The sequence below is a fragment of the Chiloscyllium punctatum genome, chromosome 4, assembly GCF_047496795.1.
Source record: "Chiloscyllium punctatum isolate Juve2018m chromosome 4, sChiPun1.3, whole genome shotgun sequence".
Taxonomy (NCBI): Eukaryota; Metazoa; Chordata; class Chondrichthyes; order Orectolobiformes; family Hemiscylliidae; genus Chiloscyllium; species Chiloscyllium punctatum.
The window spans coordinates 103,037,287-103,062,369 of NC_092742.1; the positions used below are offsets into that span (position 1 = coordinate 103,037,287).

Consider the following 25,083-nt stretch of genomic DNA (forward strand, 5'->3'; position numbering starts at 1 on the left):
ATGCTGGCTTTTCCAGCAACACTCATATTTCATTAAAAAAATTAAAGAAAATAAAAATTAATATATATTCAGTATAATCCTGAATAACCACATCTTCTCAGAAAAACTAGGGACAGGCAATAAATGTTAGCCCAGCCAGCAAAGCCCACATTCCATGAGTGAATAAACAAAATACCAGTTCCACTTAGCATGTCAATCACAATATAACCTATTCCTGATAATTCAACATTCTCTTTAGAAAGGCAACAATAGCTCAAGCAAACTGTTCCAAGGATGCCACCTGAAGCCTGAACAATGTCCTTCAAAGCAACTCCAGTCTGTCAAGGGTCAATCCGTAGGAAAAGCTTTTGTGACACAATAGAAAATTCAACATCAAAATAGAGTATGAAGTGAGGCATTATTATAGAAACCAATATTAACTGGCTTCAGTTAACTGTCTAGTATAGAAGATTACCAAAATGAGGAGATAAAATCAGACAGAACTAACATCTTCAACCCAAAAATCAAATTCACAATAAGTTCACAAACCATTGCTTTGCATTCTTGCTAGATCAGATAAGAATTCTTAAGAGGCTTCACTGGTACAAATTTTATGTCAAGTTATTCTTTAAAAGATTCCTGACCATATTTGGCCTCCTCTAGCTCCACTGATAAAACTTTCAAAAACACTTTACTCAAGGGTCAGTTAGCTCAGCTGGCTGGATAGCTTGTTTGTATTGCAGACTGACACCAAAGGATTGGTACAATCCCCACACTGGCTCAGGTCACCATGAAGGTCTCACCTTCTTAACCTCACCTCAGGCACGGGGACCCTCAGGTTAAACTGTCACTAGTCATCTCTATCTTGTGAAAGGCAAGCCCTATGGTGTTCTGGTACTATGGCAACTTGACGTTTAGATTACTGCAAGTGTTTCATGTCATAAAAAAATGTAATAGTTTAATAGATCATTTAAAGATTACAGAAAAAGTGTTTTAATTTTTTCCAAAATTAGGGATTACCTTTTATATATATGTATATGAGGGGGAACTGAGCCATGTTGAATTGTAAAGTAACAGGAACAAGTCCCATTATGGGCTAAATTGGCTGAGCCTCAACAACACAGCAACAGGGGAATAACAAGTATCATTAGTTATGTGATATGACAAAAGTGAAGCAAAATCATCCAGGAACCTTGCATTTTTCTGAAAACATCAAAAAAATCTGTTCACTGAGTCAACAGCACTAATAAGCACCTCGTGGACGCCAGTGTGAAAGTATAGGGAAAGTTGGTGCAATAAGAGAATGTATATACAAGGTGATTGAAAGAGCTTCTGTTTCTTATTTTATTTGGTTAAATGCAATAAAATTTAAATACTATTTGATGAATCTCTGCACCAGTTTCTTCACAGCACAGGAACACCCTTACTTCGAAGTAAGAATTTTAAATCATTAACACAAGGATTTAGTTCACAAATAAACAAATAAAACTTGTACTTATATCGCATCTTTAATGTGATTAGAAGATCCAGGATGCTTCACAGAAGCATAATCAATCAAAACTTGACATAACCATTTGAAGAGATGTACAATCTAGTCAAATAGGAAGTTTTTAAGAAATTGCATAAAAGTGAGGAGAGAGAGAGAGAATGAAAATAAGGTGGAGAAACTTAAAAGCCAGAATTTCAGAGTTTAAGACCTTGACAGCAATGTAATTACTGACAGAAAAGTGATTAAAGAGGGCCGAACTGAAAGCTTGAGTGCTGGAGGAGATTACCAGGGGGAAAAGGAGGCTATTTTTAAAAACACAGGTAAGCATTGCCAAATCGAACATCAATATACATCAATGAGTAATAGCTTAATGGGACTCTATGTAATTTAGGATACAGGCAACTGAGTTTGGGTAATCTTGATGAACGTTTGGATGCAATACAACCAGTCCAATTTACTAAAAACAAACTAAGATTTTAAAGGAAGTTCATGGTCAAACAAATCGAAAGGAAAAGTATCAGCCATAATCTTTCAAAACCATAACTCAAATAAGAAAACAACTCTATTCAGTCACATTAACTTGAAAGCGCAAATTTTTATAAATTTGTCACTTTCCCCAATGAGATTCCTCCACAATTTAGTGGACGCAAGGAAAATAAATGAACACAGGGACACAGATAAACACACTGACAAAATGGGGGCCAGGCACAAGACAGGTGCCAGGCATGCAAACAGACCAGGACATGGGCACACAGCAGACTCAGTATTGCCAACCTGCCAGGGCAGTAGCATGCTGACAGACCCAGACACAGGCGTACCAACTGAGCAGGCATAACAAACAGGCTGGGGCAAGACACAGGAGGCATGTCAGTGGGGTCTGCAGCATCCAACAGGCTCGCGCTGGGCACAATGGCAGGATGGGAAACCAAAAGGGGGGACATCGTCCCTAAACCGGGGGGTGGGGGTGTGGGGGGGGGGGGGGGGTGGGGGTGTGTGGGGGGGGGGGGTGGGGGTGTGTGGGGGGGGGGGGGGTGTGGGGGGGGTGGGGGTGTGTGGGGGGGGGGGGGTGTGGGGGGGGTGGGGGGGTGTGGGGGGGGGGGGGGGGTGGGGGTGTGGTGGGGGTGTGTTGGGGGGGGTGGGGGTGTGTGGGGGGGGGTGGGGGTGTGGTGGGGGTGTGTGGGGGGTGGGGGTGTGTGGGGGGGGGTGGGGGTGTGGGGGGGGTGGGGGTGTGTGGGGGGTGGGGGTGGGGGGGTGGGGGTGTGGGGGGGGGGGTGGGGGGGGAGGGGAGAAGGGGGTGGGGGGGGTGGGGGGGGTGGGGAGGGGGGGTGGGGTGGGGGGGGTGGGGGGGGGTGGGGGGGGTGGGGGGGCGGGGGGGGGAGGGGGGGGAGGGGGGGGGAGGGGAGAAGGGGGTGGGGGGGGGTGGGGGGGGTGGGGGGGCGGTGGGGGGACGGGGGGGGGAGGGGGGGGTGGGGGGGTGGGGGGGCGGGGTGGGGAGGGTGGGGGGGCGTGGGGGGGCGTGGGGGGGCGGGGGGGGTGGGGGGGGGAGGTGGGGGGGGTGGGGGGAGGGGGGGGAGGGGAGAAGGGGGTGGGGTGGGGGGGGGGTGGAGAGGGCACCAACACTAACGGACCGGGAATGTGACCACATCAATGACCGGGCCCGCGGGGGGTGGGGGGAAGGCGGACAACCCTCAGAGGCTCCCGCTCCCTGATACAGCCTCGAGCCGTCACAGCGGCACCGGCGAGGCGAGGCCTCGGCTTTCCCTGTCCCCTGTGTGTGTCGACAGCCCGCCCCAGGGCCGCACTCACCCGGACCACCAGCTCCGGCTCCGGGCCGCCGCCACCGCGGCTCCCCGGCTCTCCGCCGACACTCGCCTCGCACCGCTCACCGTCCGCCATCTTGCTCGCCACCGCCAAGCGTCAGCCCGCTTCGCGACAGTTTTCCAGCTGAGGCCGGATTACACTTTACGGCAGCTGCCCTAAGCCAGCAGCAGGGGGAGGGGGAAGCAGAGGGAGCAAGAGGGAAAGATGCTTCTTGTACAGGACCAGGGTTGAGTTCACAGAATCCCCACAGTGTGGAAACAGGCCCCTCCACCCAACAAGTCCACGCTGACCCTCTGAAGAGTAACCCACCCAGACTCATTCCCCCTACCCTATTACTCTACATTTACCCCTGAGTAATGCACCTAACCTACACACCTCTGAACACAATGGGCAATTCAGCATAGCCAATTCACCCTAACCTGCACATCTTTGGATTGTGTATCACTGCTTGGTACGGCAACTGTGCCATTCAAGGTCGGAGACGGTTACAGAGAATGGGTGAACTAGGCCCGGACAATCACAAAGGCCAACCTCCCATCTATTAGAATCCATCTACCAGGCCCGCTGTCAACGAAAGGCCGCCAGCATCCTCAAAGATCCATCCCATCCTGGCAATGTGTTTCTCCAATCTCTACCATCAGAGAGAAGGTACAGAAGCCTGAACACATGCACCAGCTGGTTTCGAAACAGTTTCTACCCTACCATTATTAGAATACTGAATGGACTCACAAACTCTTAACATTCATTTATACCTGTGTTTTTGTTTTTGTCGCTGTTTACCTTTTATTTACTTATCTATGCTACTTAACTGTGATTTGCCTGTATTGTTTACAAGATAAAGCTTTTCACTGTGCCTCAATACACATGACAAAAAATTCAATTCAATTGTGGGAGGAAACCCATGTAGACACAGGAAGAATGTGTAAACTCTACACAGACAGTTGCCCGAGGCTGGAATCGAACCGGGGACTCTGGCACTGTGAGGCAGCAGTGCTAGCTGCGGTTACCAGCAAAAGGTTTGTAATCTGGCACATGTTGAAAATCTTGCTATCGTTTTAACAGCCAAATCGTCCACCTCTGCAATACACTAGTTCCCCCCCCCCCCCCGTACCCGCGGGGGATATGTTTCAGGACCTACTGCGGATAGGAGCGAACCCATCCATTTAAATGGGAAACACGCCTTTCTGGCAGTCTCCTAGTCCCTGGTTCCGGAATGTTCCCTGTAATACGTTCCGGGCGAGGCTAATTGAAACCACGGAAAAAATTCTGCGGATACGGGGTTTGCCCTGTATCTATAAGCAGGTTGCCCCATTAACACAAAGGCCAGATACTGTGGATGCTGGAAATCTGAAATGAAAATAGAAATTTTGAGAATATTTGTAGCTCAGGTTGAGGTTTTGGATGGAGGTTTGCTCAGTTACCCAGGAGATTACCTAGTAAGGTAATGAAACGTCTGGAAATGAATCTTTTGGCTCAGTGACTAAACCTCCATCCAAAAATAGAAATTGCTGGAGAAACTCAGGAGGTCTGGCAGCATCCGTGAAGAGGGCAACAGAAATAACGTTTCAGTTCCGATATATCTCTTCTTCAGACCTCAGTACCAGAACATTCTGTATTTATTCTAAGGTTATAGCTGACTCCAGCTTTATGGAGACTATCTTAGAAATTGGTTCATGCATCATGTTCACCAGAGGGTGGGGCATCTGCAAATACTATTTAGTTTCATTCACAAATTTTATCTGCAGGGTACAATTGTGTATCTTTCACACCAGGGCAGTCTCTGGTCTTTCTCTCTTAATTAAGCAGTCCTTCAGGAGCGAGGATGTCTTTCTTTTACTCTGGAATTGTCGGCCTTGAGGTGCTAAATAATCCAAGCTGGAGAGATGATGTTTGCTGAAGCAGGTAGGTGGAAGTCTTGGGTATTCACTACTTGCATGTAGCATCACACAATCATACAGGATCGAAACAGGCCATTCAGCCCACTTTATCTATGCCAACCAATGAATACCAAACTACACTAATCCCATTTTCTGCACTTGGTCATAGCCTACTGTGACCTTGCATTCTAAGTTCTCATCAGATTCTTCTTAAATGTTGTGAGACTACTTGCCTTCACCACCCTGTCAGGCAGCACATTCCATATTTGTACTATTCTTTGGATGATGTTTTTTTTTCTCTCAGATCTCTAAAGCACTTCCTCCTCACTTTAAGCTTATGCCCTCTGGTCTTAGGACATATCTGCCATGGGAAAAAAGACTCTCACAATCTACTCTGTCTATGATTTGAATTGGGGTGTGCAAAGTTAAAAATCTCACAGCACCAGGTTATAGTCCAACAGGATTATTTGGAAGCACTAGCTTTTGAGAGCGCTGGTCCTTCATCAGGTCGTTATGGAGTATAACATCAGTGTCCATGGGGATGCCCTCAACCAGGACCTTGGGTTCATGACACATTACAGGTGACCCCATTGCACTACACACTCTCACGCACACACCCACACACTCCTACACTCATGCAGACCCTCTCTCATGCAGTCACTCATACACAAGCCCTGTCTCATACATTCACACATACACACCCACGCTCAAACCGACACATGGACCCTCTCACAGACTTATACCCCTTTACACACACAGAACAACCTTCCCCCGAGCCCCAACCCCCCTCCCATTTATCTCTCAGTCCCCTTGGGTCACCCCCCCACATTCCTGATGAAGAGCTTATCCCCAAAATGTCAACTTCCTGGTCCTCGGATGCTGCCTGACAGGCTGTGCTTTTCCAGTGCCACACTTTTTGACAAGTTTCCTTTGTTCCTCAGTACTCCCTTAGGACCTACTATTCATTGTGTATAATCTTACTTTATTGGACCTCCCAAAATATTCTACCTTGCATTTATTAGCATTAAATTCCATCAGCCGTTCCCCCGCCTAATTTGTCTGCTGATCAATATCAGACTGTATCCTGAGACCATCCCTCTCACTATCAACACCACTAATTTTTGTGCCATCTGCAAACTTACTAATTACATTCACATTCAAGTCATTAATGTTCATAACCGCAAGGAATTAAGCACTGATCCCTGATGTACACTGCTGGTCAGAGGCTTTCAATCACAAAAACAGCCCTCCACCATCACCTTTTTCTCCTATTTGCAAGCCAATTTTGGATTCAGTTTGCCAATTTGCCTTGGATCCCATGGGCTCTTACCTTTTGGACGAGCCTTTCATGCAGTAACTTGTCAAAGGTCTTACTGAAGTCCATGTACATCAACTGTACATCACCTTCATCAATATATTTAGTTACCTTTTCAAAACATTCAATTAAATTAGTCAGACAAAACATCCCTCTAACAAATCAGTGCTGACTATCCCTGCCTTTCCAAGTGTTAGTTAATCCTGTTACTCAGAACTTTTTCTAATAATATCCTTACTATTGATGTCAGACTATCTGCTCTGTAATTATCTGGCCTGTCCCTGCTGCCCTTCTTGAACAAAGGAACCACATTAGCGATCCTCCAGTCATCTGGCACTTCACCTATGGCCAGCAAAGTATTAAATGACTCAGCCAAGGCCACAGGAACCTCCTCTCTTGCCTCCCAGGGAAATCTGGGATACATCTCATCAAGCCCTGGGGATTTATTGACCTTTATGTCAATTAAAACATACCACTTCCTTATTAGTCTTAATATGCTCTCGAACGTTACCATCCCAAATGAAATCCCAGGCTACAATATCTCTCTGATTACAGTTGAGATGTATTCTTTTAAGATCTCACCCATATCCAAGGTGATGTGAATCACCTGATGCAGCTGATTAATTGTAACCAATGCCTCAATATTGAGGATGCTGGCCTGACAGAGGACCCTGAGTTGGAGCATCTATCCTGCCAATGGATCTGTGGGTTTTGTAGGCAAAGTATTGCCAACACCTTCATATCACAGTCTTAAATATGAACAGATTTGGTGAAGAAATCATGAGTTGCCTTTTTCAATAGAAAAATAAAGAAAAAGTTGAAAAGGGGAACCAGAATTGTCAAAAGAGCAAGTTTCATAGTTTCCTCACAGTGAGCAAAAATACTAACGACATGGAAACTAATGACTTTACCTGCCTTTAAATTATACAAATCTAGGCAACATTGAAAACATAGAGCTCTTTATGTATATCCCTGAATTCAGTAATCCAGTGGCATCAACACTTAACTGTAAAAACAACTAAATGGAGCTAGAGTGCCTGCTGAATGCCAAATACAGTTACTTACACAAACATCCTGTAAAGGCCAGTTCTCAGTCTAATAGTCCGTATGTATTCATTCACAGGATGTGAACATCCCTGCTTAGCTCCTTTTCTAAAGGTGGCAGGTGGCTCAGTGTTAGCAGTGTTGCCTCACAGCACCAAGGACCCAGGTTCCATTCTAGCCTTGGGTGATTGTCTGTGTGGAGTTTGCACATTCTCCCTGTGTCTGCAAGGTTTCTTCCCATGTTCAAAGATGCGCAGGTTAGATGGATTGGCCATGTTAAATTGCCTTGTCGTGCCTGGGCATATGTAGATTAGCCATGGTAAATATGGGAGTAGAGGGGTGTGTCTGCATGAGATGCTGTTTGGAGGTCAGTGGACTTAATGGGCCAAATGGCCTGCTTCCACACTGTAGTGATTCGATGATTCTAAGAAGGTAATTTCTTGAACTACTTAAGTCCTTGAGGAAATAGCAAGCAGGCTCATCAAAATTTAGCAAGTCAGTTCTCCATTCAAAGATTAAATGTTCCAGTAAATCACAATGGGTCATCGCTGAAGTTGGCTCATAGAATTGGGTGCAAAATTATTTCTGGCCATACTCCCCTGTTCCGATTGTACTTAGTGGTACTGCTGGTTAGATATAGTTGAAGCTTTCAGCAAGTTTCAACTGATCTTTGCTTCTTGGGATACACCCGCAATGCTGCTGGTGAGGGAGTACCAAGGTTTTGCCCCAGAACAGTGAAGGTGCAGTGATATAGTTTGAGGTCAAGGTGGTAAGTGGGGAACTTGCAGGTAGCGATGTAGTCATGCATCTGCTGTGTTTGTCCTTTTATTTTGAAAGGTACTGCTGAAGAGCCCTTGCTAAATTTCTGCACTGAATATTGCAGATGGTATGCACTGCTGCTACTACACAGTGATAGAGAGAGTGAATGTTGAAGATGGTGGATCAAGCACTGATCAAGCTGCTCTGGATGGTGTCAAACTTCTGGAGTGCTGTTGCAACCATATTCACCCAGGCAGGTTTGGGGGGGGGTGGGGTGGTATTCTAACACACTGCTGACTTGTGCTTTTTCGATGATAAACATTCATTGGGGAGTCAAGAGGTGAATTACCTACCACAAAATCCCTGTCTCCAATCTGCTTTTGTAGCCACTGTATTTGTGTAACTGGTACAGTTGAGTTTCTATTCAATGGTAACCCCACAGAATGATTCAGTAGGGAATTCAATAGCGGTAATGCCATTGAATGTCATGATATGATAGTTAGAACCTCTTTTCTTGGAGTTGGTTATTACCTGGTACTTGTGTGGTATGAATGCTGCTTGCTATTTATAATCACAAGATTGGACGTGGTCCTGGTTTTCCTGCACATGGAAGCAGACTGCGTCAATATCTGAGGAATCACACATGCTGCAGAACAAATATTAGACTACAACTCTTTCACTAACCTGCTTCCACCATAAAATGTAAACAATTCCCAAAAAGTGAATGTCAGGAAAGTCTGAGGTTTATGAAACCACCTGATCATTAATATATTGGTGTTTAGATGTCTCGTTGAAAGATGTTTAAACTGAGTTTGCCCCCAGTTCCCATTGATTCCAATTTTGCTAGGATTCCTTGATGCCATACTGGGTCAAATGCAACCTTGATGTCAAGGGCTGTCACTCTCACCTCACCGATGGAATTCAGTTCTTTTTTCTATGTTTGAACCAAGGTTATAATGAGGTCAGGAACTGAGTGGCCCTAGCAGAATCCAGCTGGTGTCAGTGAGCAGGTTATTAATGATGAGGTACTGTTGACACCTTCCATTATTTTATGGATGATTGAATGTAGACTGATGTGGTAGGAATTGGCTGGGTTGGACTTGTCCTGTGTTTTTGCATTAGGATATACCTGGGCAGTTTACCACATTGTCAAGTAGATCCCAGTGTTGTAACTACTGGAAGAGCTTGCCTGGAGGTTGGGGCTGGGGAGGAGCAAAACGTTCTGGAGCACAAGTCTTTGGTATTTTTTTCCAGAATGTTGTCAGGGCCCCAGTGCCTCTGACCAGTTTTCAACATCACATGGAATGAATTGAAGTGGCTAAAGACTGGCATTTGTGATGGCAGGGACCACTGGAGGATGGTAATAGCAGAGTGGGGATTGCGCTACAGTACAATTCTGCTGCTATTGATGGCCCATGGCACCTCATGGATGCCCAGTCTTGAGTTGCTTGATCTGTTTGAAGTCTATCCTCTTTAATAAGGTGATAATGCCACACAGCACAATGGAAGGTGTGACTTTGTCTCCACAAAGACTGTGCAGTGATCCTTTTAAGTAATGGACAGAATGGACATGCAGCCAGGAGATTGGCAAGTATGTAGTCAAGAATTTTTTTTCCCCTCCTTGTTGGTTTCCTCACCGGCTGCTGCAGGCCCAGCCTAGTAGCTATGTCCTTTAGGACCCAACCAACTCAATCAGGAGTGCTGGTGCCAAACCATTCAGAGTGTATTTTGCCATCTTTAGTACTTCCTCCAAGTGTTGTTCAGTATGGAGTACTGGTTGATCAGCACATGGTAATTGGCAGGAAGTTTCCTTGTCCATGTTTAATCTGAAACCATGAGATTTCATAGGGCCTGGAGTAAATGTTGAGGATGCTCGGAGCAACTCTCTCCTGACTGTATAACACTATGTCACTACCTCTGCTGGGTCTGTCCTGCCGGTGGGACAGGACTTACCAGGGATGGTAACGGTGGTGTCGGGTATGATTCTCTGAGTATGACTATTTCAGGCTGTTGCTTGACTAGTCTGTGAGACAGCTGTCCCAAGTTTGGTACTAGCCCTCATATGTTAGTAAGGAGAACTTTGCAGTGTCACCAGGACTGTTTCTGCCATGTCTTTTCTGGTGCCTGGTGGTCTGTCCGGTTTCATTTCTTTGTTTATTATTTTGGGAATTGATACAACTGCATGGCTTACTAGGCCATTTCAGAGTCAACCACATTGCTGTGGATTTGAAGTCATATATAGGCCAGACCAGGTGACAATGGCAGATTTCCTTCTCCAAAGGATATTATCGAGCCAAATAATTTTTTTCTGACAATCGACAATGCTTTTAAGACCATCATTTAATTCTTTATTCCAGGTTTTTGACTGAATTCAGATTCCACCATCTGCCACAGTGGGATTCAAACCCGAATCCTTAGAGTATTTACGGAATTTCTGGATTATTAGTCTAGCAAGAAATACAACTAGGTCATTATGTCTACTATTATATCCTTCATATTAGACTTGTTATAGTTTTTCAATGGTAGATGTTAAGGTAGGGTGCTAAGTGCACAAGTCAGCAAAAAATAAAGACAGCAGCTCATCACTGAGTGCAGCTAGACACAGAATGTGAGATTTAGAACCTGGTGAGTGAGGGAATGAGGTGTCATGACAAGATTCTGCTCCCTTAAGCAACTACCCACTGGGAGTGGGGATCAGTGGAGAGCAGGGACTAGTTTGTAAAAACGTAGAGATATATGGCCAATCATTTGTGTCTGCGATAAGGACTAATTACTTCATACAAAGATTGTGAATCTATGGAACTCTATGGGTAGTGGATTCTCCATTCTTGAATGTATTTAAGGTTTATATTCATAGATACTTGATTTCTCAGGAATTAAGGGAGCGCAGAAAAGTGAATTTGAAGGGTAAGAATGAGGGGTTATCTTATTGAAGTTTATAAAATCATGAGAGGCATAGATAAGGTGAATGATAAGGGTCTTTTCCCTGGGCTGGAGAGTTCAAAACTCAGGACATATATTTAAGGTGGGAGGAGAAAGATTTAAAAAGGATGTGAAGGGCAAATGTTTTACTGAAAGTGATTCACGTGTGGAATGAATTGCTTGGGGAAGCGGTGGATGCAGGTACAGTTAGAACATATAAAGACATTTGGATAAGATCATGAATAGAAAACGTTTGGAGGGATGTGGACCAAGTGCAGGCAGATTGGACTAGTTTATTTGGGAACATAGTCGGTATAGACTGGTTGGACCAAAGAGTCTGTGTATATGCTGCATGACTCTATGACTATGATCAAGATCAGCCATGAAACTTGGATGTTTTTGTGCATGGATCGTTGAAGGTGGCAGGCTAGATGAAGACAGCAGTAAGTAAAACATCCTTGGCTGTATTAATTGGGGCAGAGAGTTCAAGAGCAGGGAGGTGACGTTGAACTTGTACAAGACCTTTGTTAGACTTCAACTGGAGTATTGTGTACAGTTCTGAGCGTCACCATTTTGGAAGGATATGAACACATTGCAGAGAGTGAGTAAGTGATTTACAAGAATAGTTCCAGGGATGAAAATATTTAGTTCTGAGGACAGATTAAAGAGGTTGGTGAGAAGGATGCGACACAAGACCTGATAGTGGTTTTCAAAGTCGGGAGCAGGCGGGAGAGAGGAAGAAACTATTCCTGTTTGCAAAAAGAAACAAGAATGAGAGGGCATAGGTTTCATGTGAACTGCAAAAGAAGCAAATGTGAGGTGAGAAAAACTTTTCCACCCAACAAATAGTTAGATATGGAATGCACTGCCTGCAAATGTAACTCAAGAGAACTTTGGATAAAAAATAATGTGCCAATGTAGGGGGAAAAGCTGAAGATTGGTACTAGATAATGATGCTTACTTGAAGAGCCAGTTTAGATACAATGTGCCAAATGGTTTCCTTCTGTGGAGACAGACTTCTGTGATTCTGTGATAATTGTATTACACGTCAGATCAGGTTTGATGGGCCATCTGGATTTCTCCTGCTCGTGTTTCTTGTGCTCTTTTATTTTTATTTGAACGTGACATGCCTAGGAATATTTTACAGACCCATGCAAATTCGTCTAAGTTATTTAGTGTTATTCAAATCATCAAAGTATTTACATTACTGTAATGTTGGAAGATTTCAATAAGTCAAACAGATTGACTTCGAACAGTTACAAGAGCTAAACCAACTTTGGGGGGAGAAAGATCAAAACAATGACACTTTTAAAAGGAGGAAGACAGACAACAGGCAGCGACAACATGGTCAGTGAGGGAGAGAGAGTAAGGAACCTATGCTGCTAACTGACACAGGAGTGAATCTGCACAGTTACTGCCTGTGCTGTTTGTAGTTATATATCCCTGGGCATTGGAGTGCGTCGAGGAAAAATGAACATACAGCGACATTCACAGCTGACCTTAAAGAAACCTGTGTGGGAGAGGTCACAGCATAAGAACAGGTAAGTGCATAGCTTTTATGTGTAACCTCACTTTTATGTGTAACCTTACTAAGTTAGCCTGGAGCACTTTTTTTAGAGCAATAAGACAATGCTATTTTCTGGGTCTGTAGATTGTGAGGGAGCAAAGATGGCCGTTAGTAGAGTGATGTGCTCTTCCTGTCAGATGTGGGAGTTTAGGGAAAGTTTCCATGTAACTGAGGATTATGTCTGCAGTAAGTGTCTTTGGTTGCGAATCCTATCAGATCGTGTGGATCAGTTGGAGTGGCGGTTAGAAGCAATGAGGAATTTACAAGAGCAAGGAGGTATGATGGATGGCAGTTATAGGAAGGGAGAAAAGCTGCAGATACAGTCAGGTAGATGGGTTAGGCAGGTAGAAGGGGTAGGCAGGTAATGCAGGAGTCCTCTGTGACTATCCCCATCTCAAACAAGTATGCTGTTTTGGTAAATAGAACATAGAACATAGAACATAGAAAAATACAGCGCAGTACAGGCCCTTCAGCCCTCGATGTTGCGCCGAACAAAGCCTACCTAACCTACACTAGCCCAATAACCTCCATATGCTTGTCCAATGCCCGCTTGAATGCCCATAAAGAGGGAGAGTCCACCACTGATACTGGCAGGGCATTCCATGAACTCACAACCCACTGAGTAAAAAATCTACCCCTAACATCTGTCCTATACCTACCACCCCTTAATTTAAAGCTGTGTCCCCTAGTAACAGCTGACTCCATACGCGGAAAAAGGTTCTCACTGTCAACCCTATCTAAACCCCTAATCATCTTGTACACCTCTATCAAATCTCCCCTAAACCTTCTTTTCTCCAATGAGAAAAGTCCCAAGTGCCTCAGCCTTTCCTCATACGATCTTCCTACCATGCCAGGCAACATCCTGGTAAACCTCCTCTGCACTCGTTCCAATGCCTCCACATCCTTCCTATAGTATGGCGACCAAAACTGCACATAATACTCCAGATGAGGCTGCACCAGAGTCTTATACAACTGCAACATGTCCTCAGGACTCCAGAACTCAATTCCTCTACCAATAAAGCCCAGTACACCATATGCCTTCTTCACAGCACTATTTACCTGGGTGGCAACTTTCAAAGATCTGTGTACATGGACACCAAGATCCCTCTGCTCATCCACACTACCAAGTAGTCTACCATTAGCCCAGTAATCCATCTTCTTGTTACTCCTACCAAAGTGAATGACTTCACACTTAGCTACATTGAATTCCATTTGCCACCTTACTGCCCAGCTCTGCAACTTATCTATATCACGCTGTAACCTGCCACATCCTTCTTCGCTGTCCACAACTCCACCGACTTTCGTGTCATCCGCAAACTTGCTCACCCAGCCTTCAAGCCCCTCCTCCAGGTCATTTATAAAAATGACAACCAGCAATGGTCCCAAAACAGATCCTTGTGGAACACCGCTCGTAACTGCGCTCCAAGATGAACCTATACCATAGTGGAGGGCTCAATCCTAACACAGAATTTATAGCAAAAATTTACAGTGTGATGTAACTGAAATTATACATTGAAAAATTAATTGTCTGTTAAGCCTTTTATCTGTTAGAATACAGTGATAGTTTTGCTTCTTTCATTTGTAAATCACAAAACCTTTTTTTAAAAAAGTTGCATTCTCGGGTTAGCTGTTAACAATGGTGATAGCTAGACAATATGTTGAAGGTGTTGGCCCCCTGTGTTCTCTGTCTATGCCATGATGTTTAGATAGATTCTAATTGAAAAGGTGAGATAACGGAGTTTAATGTAAGGAGTGATAGACTCTCAGGGGAATGTAGCACAAACAGCCAAATTTCTGGTATCGGAACTGGCTCAAATGTATTCAGGGGTACATCAGATTCCAAACAATCAATTGTGATAAAGGGCTGTCTAGTCAGAGATACAGACAGGCATTTCTGCAGTCAGCCGCAACGAAAAATCAAAATAGTGTGTTGCCTCCCTGGTGCCAAGATCAAGGATGTCTCAGAGAAGGTGCAGAATGTTCTTAAGGGGGAGAGGGCCCAGCAGGAAGCCATTGTACACGTTGGAACTAACGACATAGGAAGGGAAAAGGATGAGATTCTCAAGAGAGAATATAGAATGTTAGACAGGAATTTAAAAAGGAGGTCCTCAAGGATAGTAATATCTGGATTATTTCCTGTTGCTACGAGCTGGTGAAGGTAGAAATAGGAAGATAGAGCAGATGAATGCATGGCTAAGGAGCTGGTATTTAGGAAAAAAAATCACATTTCTGGATCATTGGAATCTCTTCTGGGGTGGAAATCACATGTACAAGAAGGATGGATTGCAACTGAATTGGAAGGGGGCTAACATACTGGCAGGGAGATCTGCTAGAGCTGCTCAAGAGGATTTAAACCAGTAAGGTGGAGGGGGGTGGGACCCAGGGAAATAGTGAGGAAAGAGATCAATCTGAGATTGGTACTGTTGGGAAAAGGAGCAAGTCAAACAGTCAGGACAGGCAGGAACAAAGCAGAGAACGAGGTAGGACTGATAAATTAAACAGAATTTATTTCAGTGCATGAGGCCACACAGGGGAGGCAGATGAACTCAGGGCACAGTTAGGAACATGGGACTGGGATATCATAGCAATTACAGAGACGTGGCTCAAGGATGGAAAGGACTGACAGTTTCATGTTCCATGATACAAATGCTATAGGACGGATAGAAAAGGGGACAAGAGAGGAGGGGGAGTGGTGCATTTTTGATGAAAGATAGCATTACAGCTGTACCTAGGGAGGATATTCCTGGGAATGCATCCAGATAAGTTATTTGGGTGGAATTGAGAAATAAAAAAGGGATGATCACCTTATTAGGATTGTATTATAGACCCCTAATAGTCAGCAGGAAATTGAAAAACAAATTTGTAAAGAGATTTCAGTTATCTGTAAAAGTAATAGGGTGGGTATGATGGAAGATTTTAACTTTCCAAGTATAGACTGGGACTGCCATAGTCTTAAGGGTTCAGATGGAGAGGAATTTGTTAACTGTGTGCAAGAAAATTTTCTGATTCAGTACCTACCAGAGAAGGTGCAAAACCTGACCTACTTTGGGGAAATAAGGCAGGTAGGTGACTGAGGTGTCAGTGGGGGAGCACTTTGGGGCCAGCGACCATAATTCTATTAGATTTAAAACAGTGATGGAAGATGATAGACCGGATCTAAAAGTTGAAGTTCCAAATTGGAGGAAAGCTAATTTTGATGGCATTATGCAAGAACTTTCAAAAGCTGATTGGGTGCAGATGTTCACAGGTAAAGGGACGGCTGGAAAATGGGAAGCCTTCAGAAATGAGATAATGAGAATCCAGAGAAAGTATATTCCTATTAGGATGAAAGAAAAGGCTGGTATGTGCAGGGAATGCTGGATGATTAGAGAAATCGATGGTTTTGTTAAGAAAAAGAAAAAAGCATATGACAGCAGAGATTGAATAGGTAAAAACAATGACAGCAGATGCTGGAAACCCGATTTTAGATTAGAGTGGTGCTGGAAAAGTACAGCAGTTCAGGCAGCATCCGAGGAGCAGGAAAATCGACGTTTCGGGCAAAAGCCTTCCATGAGGAATAGAGCCTCTATTCCGGATGAAGGGCTTTTGCCCGAAACGTCGATTTTCCTGCTCCTCGGATGCTGCCTGAACTTCTGTGCTTTTCCAGCACCACTTTAATCTAGAAGCAGAGATTGAGTGAATCCTTAATAGAGTATAAAGGCAGTAGGAATATACTTAAGAGGGAAATCAGGAGGACGAATATATTTAAGAGGGAAATCAGGAGGGCAAAAATGGTACATGAGTTAGCTTTGGCAAATAAGGTTAAGGAAAGTCCCAAGGGATTTTACAAATACATTAAGGACAAAAGGGTAACTAGGGAGAGAATAGGCCCCCTCAAAGATCAGCAAGGCGGCCTTTGTGTGGAGCTGCAAGAGATGGGGGAGATACTAAATGAGTATTTTGTGTCAGTGATTACTGTGGAAAAGGATATGGAAGATATAGAATGTAGGGAAATAGATGGTGACATCTTGAAAAATGTTCATATTAGAGAGGAAAAGATACTGAATGTCTTGAAACATGTTTAAGTGCATTCCCCAGGACCTGATCAGGTGTACCCTAGGACTCTATGGGAAGCTAGGGAAGTGATTGCTGGGCCCCTTGCTGAGATACTTGTATCATCGATAGTCACAGTTAAGGTTCTGGAAGACTGGAGGTTGGCTAATGTGGTTCCATTATTTAAGAAAGATGGTAAGGGAAAGCCAGGGAATTATAGACTGGTGAGCCTGACATCGGTGGTGGGCAAGTTGTTGGAGGGAATCCTGAGGGACAGGATTTACATGCATTTGGAAAGGCGAGGACTGATTAGAGATCGTCAACATGGCTTTGTGCGTAGGAAATCATGTCTCACAAACTTGATTGAGTCTTTTGAAGAAGTAATGAAGAGAATTGATGAAGGCAGAACAGTGGATGTGATCTATATGGACATCAGTAAGGTGTTTGACAAGGTTCCCCATAGTAGACTGGTTAGCAAGGTTAGATCTCATGGAATAAAGGGAGAACTAGCCATTTGGATACAGGACTGGTTTGAAGGTAGAAGACAGAGGGTGGTGGTGGAGGGTTGTTTTTCAGACTGGAGGCCTGTGACCAGTGGTGTGCCACAAGGATCAGTGCTGAGTCCACTACTTTTCATCATTTATATAAATGATTTGGATATGAACCTAGGAAGTATAGTTAGTAAGTTTGCAGATGACCCCAAAATTGCAAGTGTAGTGGATAGCAAAGAAGGTTACCTCAGAGTACAATGGGATCTTGACAAGATGGGCCAATGGGCTGAGGAATGGCAGATGGAGTTTAATCTAGATAAATGCAAGGTGCTGCATTTTGGGAAAGCAAATCATAGCAAGACTTATACACTTAATGGTGAGGTCCTTAGGAGTGTTGCTGAACAAAGAGACCTTGGAGTGCAAGTTCATAGCTCATTGAAAGTAGATTCATAGATAGATACATTAGTGAAGAAGGCGTTTGGTATGCTTTCCTTTATCGGTCAGAGTATTGAGTACAGGAGTTGAGAGGTCATGTTGTGGCTGTACAGGACATTGGTTAGGCCACTGTTGGAATATTGCGTGCAATTCTGGTCTCCTTCCTATCAGAAAGATGTTGTGAATTTTGAAAGGGTTCAGAAAAGATTTACAAGGATGTTGCCAGGGTTGGAGGATTTGAGCTACAGGGAGAGGCTGAACAGGCTGAGGCTGTTTTCCCTGGAGCATCAGAGGCTGAGGGGTGACCTTATAGAGGTTTAAAAAATCATGAGGGGCATGGAGAGGGTAAATAGACAAAGTCTTTTTCCTGTGCTGGAGGAGTCCAGAACTAGAGAGTATCAGTTTAGGGCGAGAGGGGAAAGATTTAAAAGGGATCTAAGGGGCAGATTTTTCATGTGTATGTGTGGTGGAATGAGCTGCCAGAGAAAGTGGTGGAGACAGAAAACCTGCAGGCTCTGCAATTCAATGTAGACAAGCAGGAGGCTGGAAAAACACAGCAAGCCAAGTAGATCAGGAGGTGGAGAAGTCGATGTTTTGGGTGAAACTCTTCTTCAGAACTGTGAGTGGGTGTGGGGCGAGCTGCATGTAAAGGAGAGGCGGGGGGGTAGGGTGGTGAGGTGGGGATAGGTGAAGACAGGTAGAGAATTTGACCTGGTTGGTCAATGGGAGGAGTGAATCCGGTTGATGGCAGGGAGGAGTGGAAGGGAGGGAGAGGAGCTGGGAAGGGAGTCGGTGGATGAGGAGGGAGGTTATTTGAATTTGGAGAACTCAATGTTCAGTCCTCTCGGGTGTAGGGTACCCAGGCGGGAAGATAAGTTGTTGTTCCTCCAATTGGAGCTGAACTTGTTTTGGCAATGGAGGAGGCTGAGGATGAACATGTCAGAAAGGGCGTGGTTGGGAGAATTGAAATGGGTGGTGACTGGGTGGTTCAGTCGGTCCAGTGGACCAAGCTGCAATGCTCGGTGAGCTGTTCCTTGAGTTTACCTTCGATCTCCCCAATGTAGAGAAGACCGCGTTGGGCGCACTTGATGCAATAAACGAGGTTGGAAGAGAGGCAAGTAAGTCCCTCTTCAGTACCTACACCGTTTCATCAATGACTGCATCGGTGCAGAGTCCTGCACCCAGGCTAAACTGGAGCAGTTCATCAACTTCGCCCACAACTGCCACATCGCCCTCAAATGCACTTGGTCGATCTCATTCACCTCCATCACCTTTCTTGACCTCACCATTTCCATCTTTGGTGACAGTCTCCAGATGGATATCTACCACAAACCTACAGACTCCCATAACCATCTGGACTACACCACCTCCCACCCAGTATCCTGCAAGAACTCTGTCACATTCTCCCAATTCTTCCACCTCCACTGCATCTGCTCAGATGAGGGGCATTCCACTTGTGAGCATCGGACGAGGGGCATTCCACTCGTGAGCGTCCCAGATGTCCACCTATTTTGAACAACGTGCCTGTCCTCCCTCCGTCATCCAGCCAGCCCTCTGTGCACCATCTGCATTCCCCATTCCACTGCTCTAAACCCCAGCCCTCCCAATACAATAAAGACAGATTCCCCCTTGTCCTCACCTACCACTCCACCAGTCTACCCATCCAACGTATCATCCTCAAATACTTCCGCCACCTCCAAATAGACCCCACTGCCAAGAACATCGCTCCCTCCTCACCCCTCTCTGCCTTCAGCAAGGATCATTCCCTTCAATAGTCCTTGGTTCACGCCATCCCCCCGCCATGGAACCCCCAGGTACCTTCTCCTGCAACCAGAAAAGATGCAAAACCTGCAGTACACCACCCCTTCACCTCCATCCGAGGTCCCAAACAGTCCTTCCAGGTGAGACAGCGGTTTACCTGCCTCTCCTCCAACCTAGTTTTGCTGCATCAGGTACTCCCGATGTGATCTTGTCTTTGTTGGGGCGGCACAATGGCTCAGTGGTCAGCACTGCTGCCTCACAGCACCAGGGATCCGGGTTCAATTCCCACCTTGGGCAACTGTCTGTATGGAGTTTGCACATTCTCCCCGTGTCTGCATGGGTTTCCTCCGGGTGCTCCGGTTTCCTCCCACAGTCCAAAGATGTGCAGGTCAGGGTGAATTGGCCATGTTAAATTGCCCATAGTGTTAGTCAGGAGTAAATGTAGGGGAATGGTTCTGGGTGGGTTGCTCTTCAGAGGGTCGGTGTGGACTTGTTGGGCTGAAGGGCCTGTTCCCACAACTGTGGGGAATCTAATCAAATTTTCTCTACATCGGGGAGACCAAACGGAAACTTAGGGAATGGCTCACTCAGCATCACAGCTGGGTCCGCAGGAGTCGACCGGACCTCTCAGTCACCACCCATTTCAATTCCCCCAACCATCCCCTTTCCAACATGACCATCCTCGGCCTCCTCCATTGCCAAAACAAACTACAGTTCCTATTGGAGGTATCACATCTCTTCCACCTGGGTACCCGATAGCCCACAGTTCTCAAAATTGAGTTCTCCGATTTCAAATAACCTCCCTCTCCATCCGCTGACTCCCACCCCAGAAACCTTCCCCCCTCCCCCCCCCCTCCCTCCCACCCCCTCCAAACTCCTCCCAGCCACCAACCGGATTCATTCCTCATTGACCAATCAGGTCATACCCTCTGCCTGCCTTCACCGATCCCCACTTCACCACTCTGCCTCCGCCCTCCCCCTTTATCTGCAGCTCCCCCACACCCATCCCCAGTCCTGAAGCAGGAAAAGTCAACCTGAAATGTTGACTTTTCCACCTCCTGATGGTGCCTGGTTTGTTGTGTTCTTCCAGCCTCCTGCTTGTCTGCAGAAGAAATGGTGGAAGCTGGTGCAATTACAACATTTAAAAGGCATCTGGATGGGTATATGAATAGGAAGGGTTTAGAGGGATAAGGGCCAAGTGCTGGTAAATGGGACTAGATTAGGTTGAGATATCTGGTCGGCATGGACGAGTTGGACTGAAGGGTCTATTTCTGTGCTGTACATCTCTATGACTCTAAGTGATTCATAGAAACTAATGTTGGAAATATTCAGCAGGCCAAGCAGCATTATAATGGGATGACTTCACAGTATGGATCGAAATTGAGTTCACCAGAGTATCCCAGAAGCAGTGGACTGCTGACCTCTTCTACTATTGAAAATCAATGTGTGAAATTTACTCCTGCAATTCATGGCACCCATCATCATGGTGAAGGGTTATTATTCAGGAGCTTCAGAAGTGAACAATTTTTCCGTTATTTGTGTAGGACTAACACTGTACTTAGTTCAGTTCACTTGTAGAAAATGGACAGTTTGACTTTGTTACGCTTCGCATTTTCCCTGCTTGTGACTTCCTCTCTATTCACTGGAGAGATTATTTATTCAACCTGTGGAAAGTATCATTGGACACCAAGTGGTCAGTGATGCCCAGGTGGCCAGTCACAGCATCAGCAGTCTGATTATTGACAGAATCATGAAATCTTGAATGAACTCAGAAATTGAGTCCCTTGCAATGAATTCTTGAGAGTTGGTACATCTGCCAGCAGGGTCATAGAGACATAGAGTCATCGAGATGTACAGCACGGAAACAGACCCTTCAGTCCAACCCATCCATGCTGACTAGATATGCCAACCTAATCTCGTCCCATTTGCCAGCACTTTGCCTTTGTCCCTCCAAACCCTTCCTATTCATATACCCATCCAGATGCCTTTTAAATGCTGTAATTGTACCAGCCTCCACCACTTCCTCTGCACAGATGAGAAGTGCTGAGAGCCAGGAGGCCACCCACAAACACAGAAGGAAGTACACAGAGTGTGAATTCTCGTCTTCTTTTGGTGAGTTTGGTCAGGTTGCCAACCCTTCAGCAATGCCCTGGAATCTCCAGGAACTGAATATTAATCCCTAAGCATCTCTGCTGGCAACCTAAACAAAAAGTCATGAAGAGTATTTAAAATGGATCTATTTTGGATGTAGGAGAAAGTGAGGACTGCAGATGCTGGAGATCAGAGTCGAGAGTGTGGTGCTGGAAAAGCACAGCAGGTCAGGCAGTATCCAAGGAGCAGGAGAATCAATTCTCCTGGGCATAATTCCTGATGAAGAGCTTATGCCCGAAACATCGATTCTCCTGCTCCTTGAATACTGCCTGAACTTCTGTGCTTTTCCAGCACATATTTTGGATGTACTTAAATACTCATTCTGCAAATATATGACTTGGTGACAAAAGGGTCTTCGATTGTCAAGTATAATCCATTTGAGTTGGAAAGAGTCTGCTCACTTTCCACTTAGAGTCATAGAGTCATGTAGCATGGAACAGACCCTTCGGTCCAGCTTGTCTGCGCCAGCTACACCTAATCCATTTTGCCTGCATTTAGCCCATAATCCTCTAAACCCTTTCTATTCATACACCCATCCAGATGCCTTACTTGGTGTATGAAGACTGTGTGCCAAGAGAATTAACATGTTAGGTGATCAATATCAAGACCCTGGGTATAGAATAGTCAAGGCAGTTTGTCCTGTTAAGGGACCTCCAGGAATAATTTGAGTTGCTCACAGCAGTGCCTGTGAGATGCATGCTCCAGACTGAAGACAGTAACCAGTTGCCACTTTTACTGAAATTTGCAACACGTTATAAGAAATTAAAGGAGTTTCCTTTTTTGGATAAATTTTCTTCTCTTGCTCTATCACTTTAGTTCCCTCTGTTGGACCAAAGATCATTTGTACAAAATTACTTCTTGAACACACACTTATTTTAATCACTCCATCACTGATGACTCTGCTTTCTGCTGCCTGGGCCCTAAGCTCTGGCATTCCCTCCCTAAATTTCTGCATCTCTTTCTCCATTTTTAAAAGGCTCCTTAAAGTTTTCCCCTTTTACCAGGATTTTGGTGTCATAGTTCAGGTCAAATTTTGTTTGAGAACCTTTTTGCCACATCCCTTCAGATGTTAAAGGCAGTACATAGTTGGTACTGTCGATGTTGTACTAGTTATATTAAATTAGAATATTAATGATACTGTTACAACAACATGCATGCTTAAAATCTGGGCCTGCATCCTGGTATTCCCAAAATTATGGTTTGGTTTTACGCATGTAGACTGTCTCACTATTTTACCAGTGGCACAGGTGAAGGACTGGTGCAGGTAGTAGCATGGCATACCATTGACCACAAAATGCATTAACCTGTATTTTGCAAGCATTTATATTGTTTTGTCACATTGTCTGGACAAAGTTAAGACTTGCACAACACCAGGTTGTTAACAGGAAACTGACCTGTTAACTTTTACCTTCCAAATATTGCTGTACTAATTCTATTTTGTTCACTATATTTGCATGTTATTTTCTTTCTGTCATGTTCGCTGCCAAATACCAATGAACTATATCTGTTGCAGTGTGTGTGTTATTAGCATCAGTTAGTATTGTGTTAATGGCAAGATATCAATCAAATCAACAAAACTACTTTATGGAAACTAGAGTTTTGGCTTGTGCAGCAGCTTTGCCAGAGGAACCTTCTTAATTCATTTAGTAAAGGATTTGCATGGTTCAATCTTCTTTAGTCTCTAGTGGCATGAAACAATATACTTTTAAATCAATGTGTGTTGTGTATAGTATGCAGGCTGCATTTTGTCACACCCCACTGTAATTAACAAAAGTTGTATTGACCATACCAGTAAATGGAAAGCCAAACTCTCCAGCTGTATGTAGTGACAGCCAGAATGACTAGCCAGAGTTCCTGTAATTTCCCCATTAATAGCAACTGCCCTGTTATAAGTGACTGGGATTGCTTTTTATGCATAAGAAATAAAGACGTGCATGTATATCGTGCTCTTCACATTTACCAGATAGTTTTGAAGTGTAGTCACTGTTGCACTATGGAAAACACAACAGCAAAAATGCAATACCAATGTGTGGTTATCATCTTTTGCTATAAATTCTGTGTCTTATTGTCCTGCTTCACAACCACCTGATGAAGGAGCAGTGCCTTGAAAGCTACTGCTTCCAAATAAACCTGTTGAACTATAACCTGGTGTTGTGTGAGTCTTAACTTTGTCCACCCCAGTCCAACACCAGCTCCTCCAAATCATGGTTATCATCAGTTATTGTGATCTTGATTGAGGGGATGAATATTTTTCTTCACAATTCAATGCTGAGATACAACATTGGTCAAGATTGGAAAGTTCATTTTCTCTTCTTCAATATATCATTATAAAATGACATGCTATAAGTGATCAATGTGAAGCAACAACAAGTTGCTAAACTGTGGTAGTAGAGTCAGATACATTAGGGACATTGAAGCGACTCTTGGATAGGCACATGGGTGATAGTAAAATGTGGGGTATGGAGGTTAGTTTGGTTTTAGAATAAGATAAAAGGTTGGAACAACATCAAGGGCTAAAGGGCCTGTACTGTGCTGTACTGTTCTATTTTAAAAATGTTGACAGGCAAGTTCAGCAGCAATGCATCAATAATGCAAAACTGGAAAAATTGAAAACAGCCAAGAACATTTTTTTTAAAAACCCTCTGTTATAGTGAAATGCACATTGTTCATTACAGAAATTCAATGGACAATTTGGAAATAGTTAATGTCCACAAATGGCAATATTATGTGACTAGATCATCTGTTTTAGTGATGCCAGTTGAAGGTTAATTATCGGATAGGATACTGGGGAGACCTCCCTGTTGTCATTGAATCTCTCACTTCAACTAAAAGGGCAGACTGGCCTCAAATTGGTATTCCATCAGAAGGACAATGTGATCATGCTTCAGTCTTCCAAATTCAAGACAATTAATTCAACCAAATTGATATTAACTATCTGAACCTTTGGAAGAACTCACACATGCCAAGGTTTTACTTCCTGTTGAAACTGACCAAAGTGAGAATCAATCTGATGAATGTTTTTTGGGAGCTATTATAATCTCCATGTAAGAACTGTAGAAACAAAACCAATTTATCAAATGGTACCCAAATGAAGAAATTATCCATCAAGTTTCCACTTTTTGTCACTTTTATTTTTAGCAAAATTCCAGTCAATATAAATTAACCATGAATTGACAGTAAATTGATCAGTGTGCACTATTCATTGTACATAAAAAAGAAAATGCAGGGGGTCCCCAATTTATGACTGTTTGACTTGCGAATGCGATGCCATTCAGGTGTATTGATATTAATTCTAAAGATCCAACATAGAAAATGCTTATGCTACTTACAAATAGCTATTTTATGTTGATATGCACTGTGTTCTGATTTGTGCAAAATTGACTTGTGATTGGATTCAAGAACAGAACCCATTTGCAACCCAGGAAGGCCTGTACAGCTAA

The 25,083-nt window shown here is 44.3% G+C and overlaps 1 protein-coding gene across 2 annotated transcripts in view; it reads right to left on the reverse strand.

Annotated features, from left to right (window-relative positions):
- ubr1 (ubiquitin protein ligase E3 component n-recognin 1) overlaps nt 1–3,379 on the reverse strand; it is a 220,515-nt gene extending 217,136 nt beyond the window's left edge. For both annotated transcript variants that reach the window (XM_072569440.1, XM_072569439.1), the window contains exon 1: nt 3,275–3,379. In XM_072569440.1, coding sequence (XP_072425541.1) covers nt 3,275–3,364 — 90 coding nt within the window. In that variant the 5' untranslated portion in view covers nt 3,365–3,379. The remainder of the gene's footprint in view (nt 1–3,274) is intronic.
- Nucleotides 3,380–25,083: the final 21,704 nt, after the last annotated feature.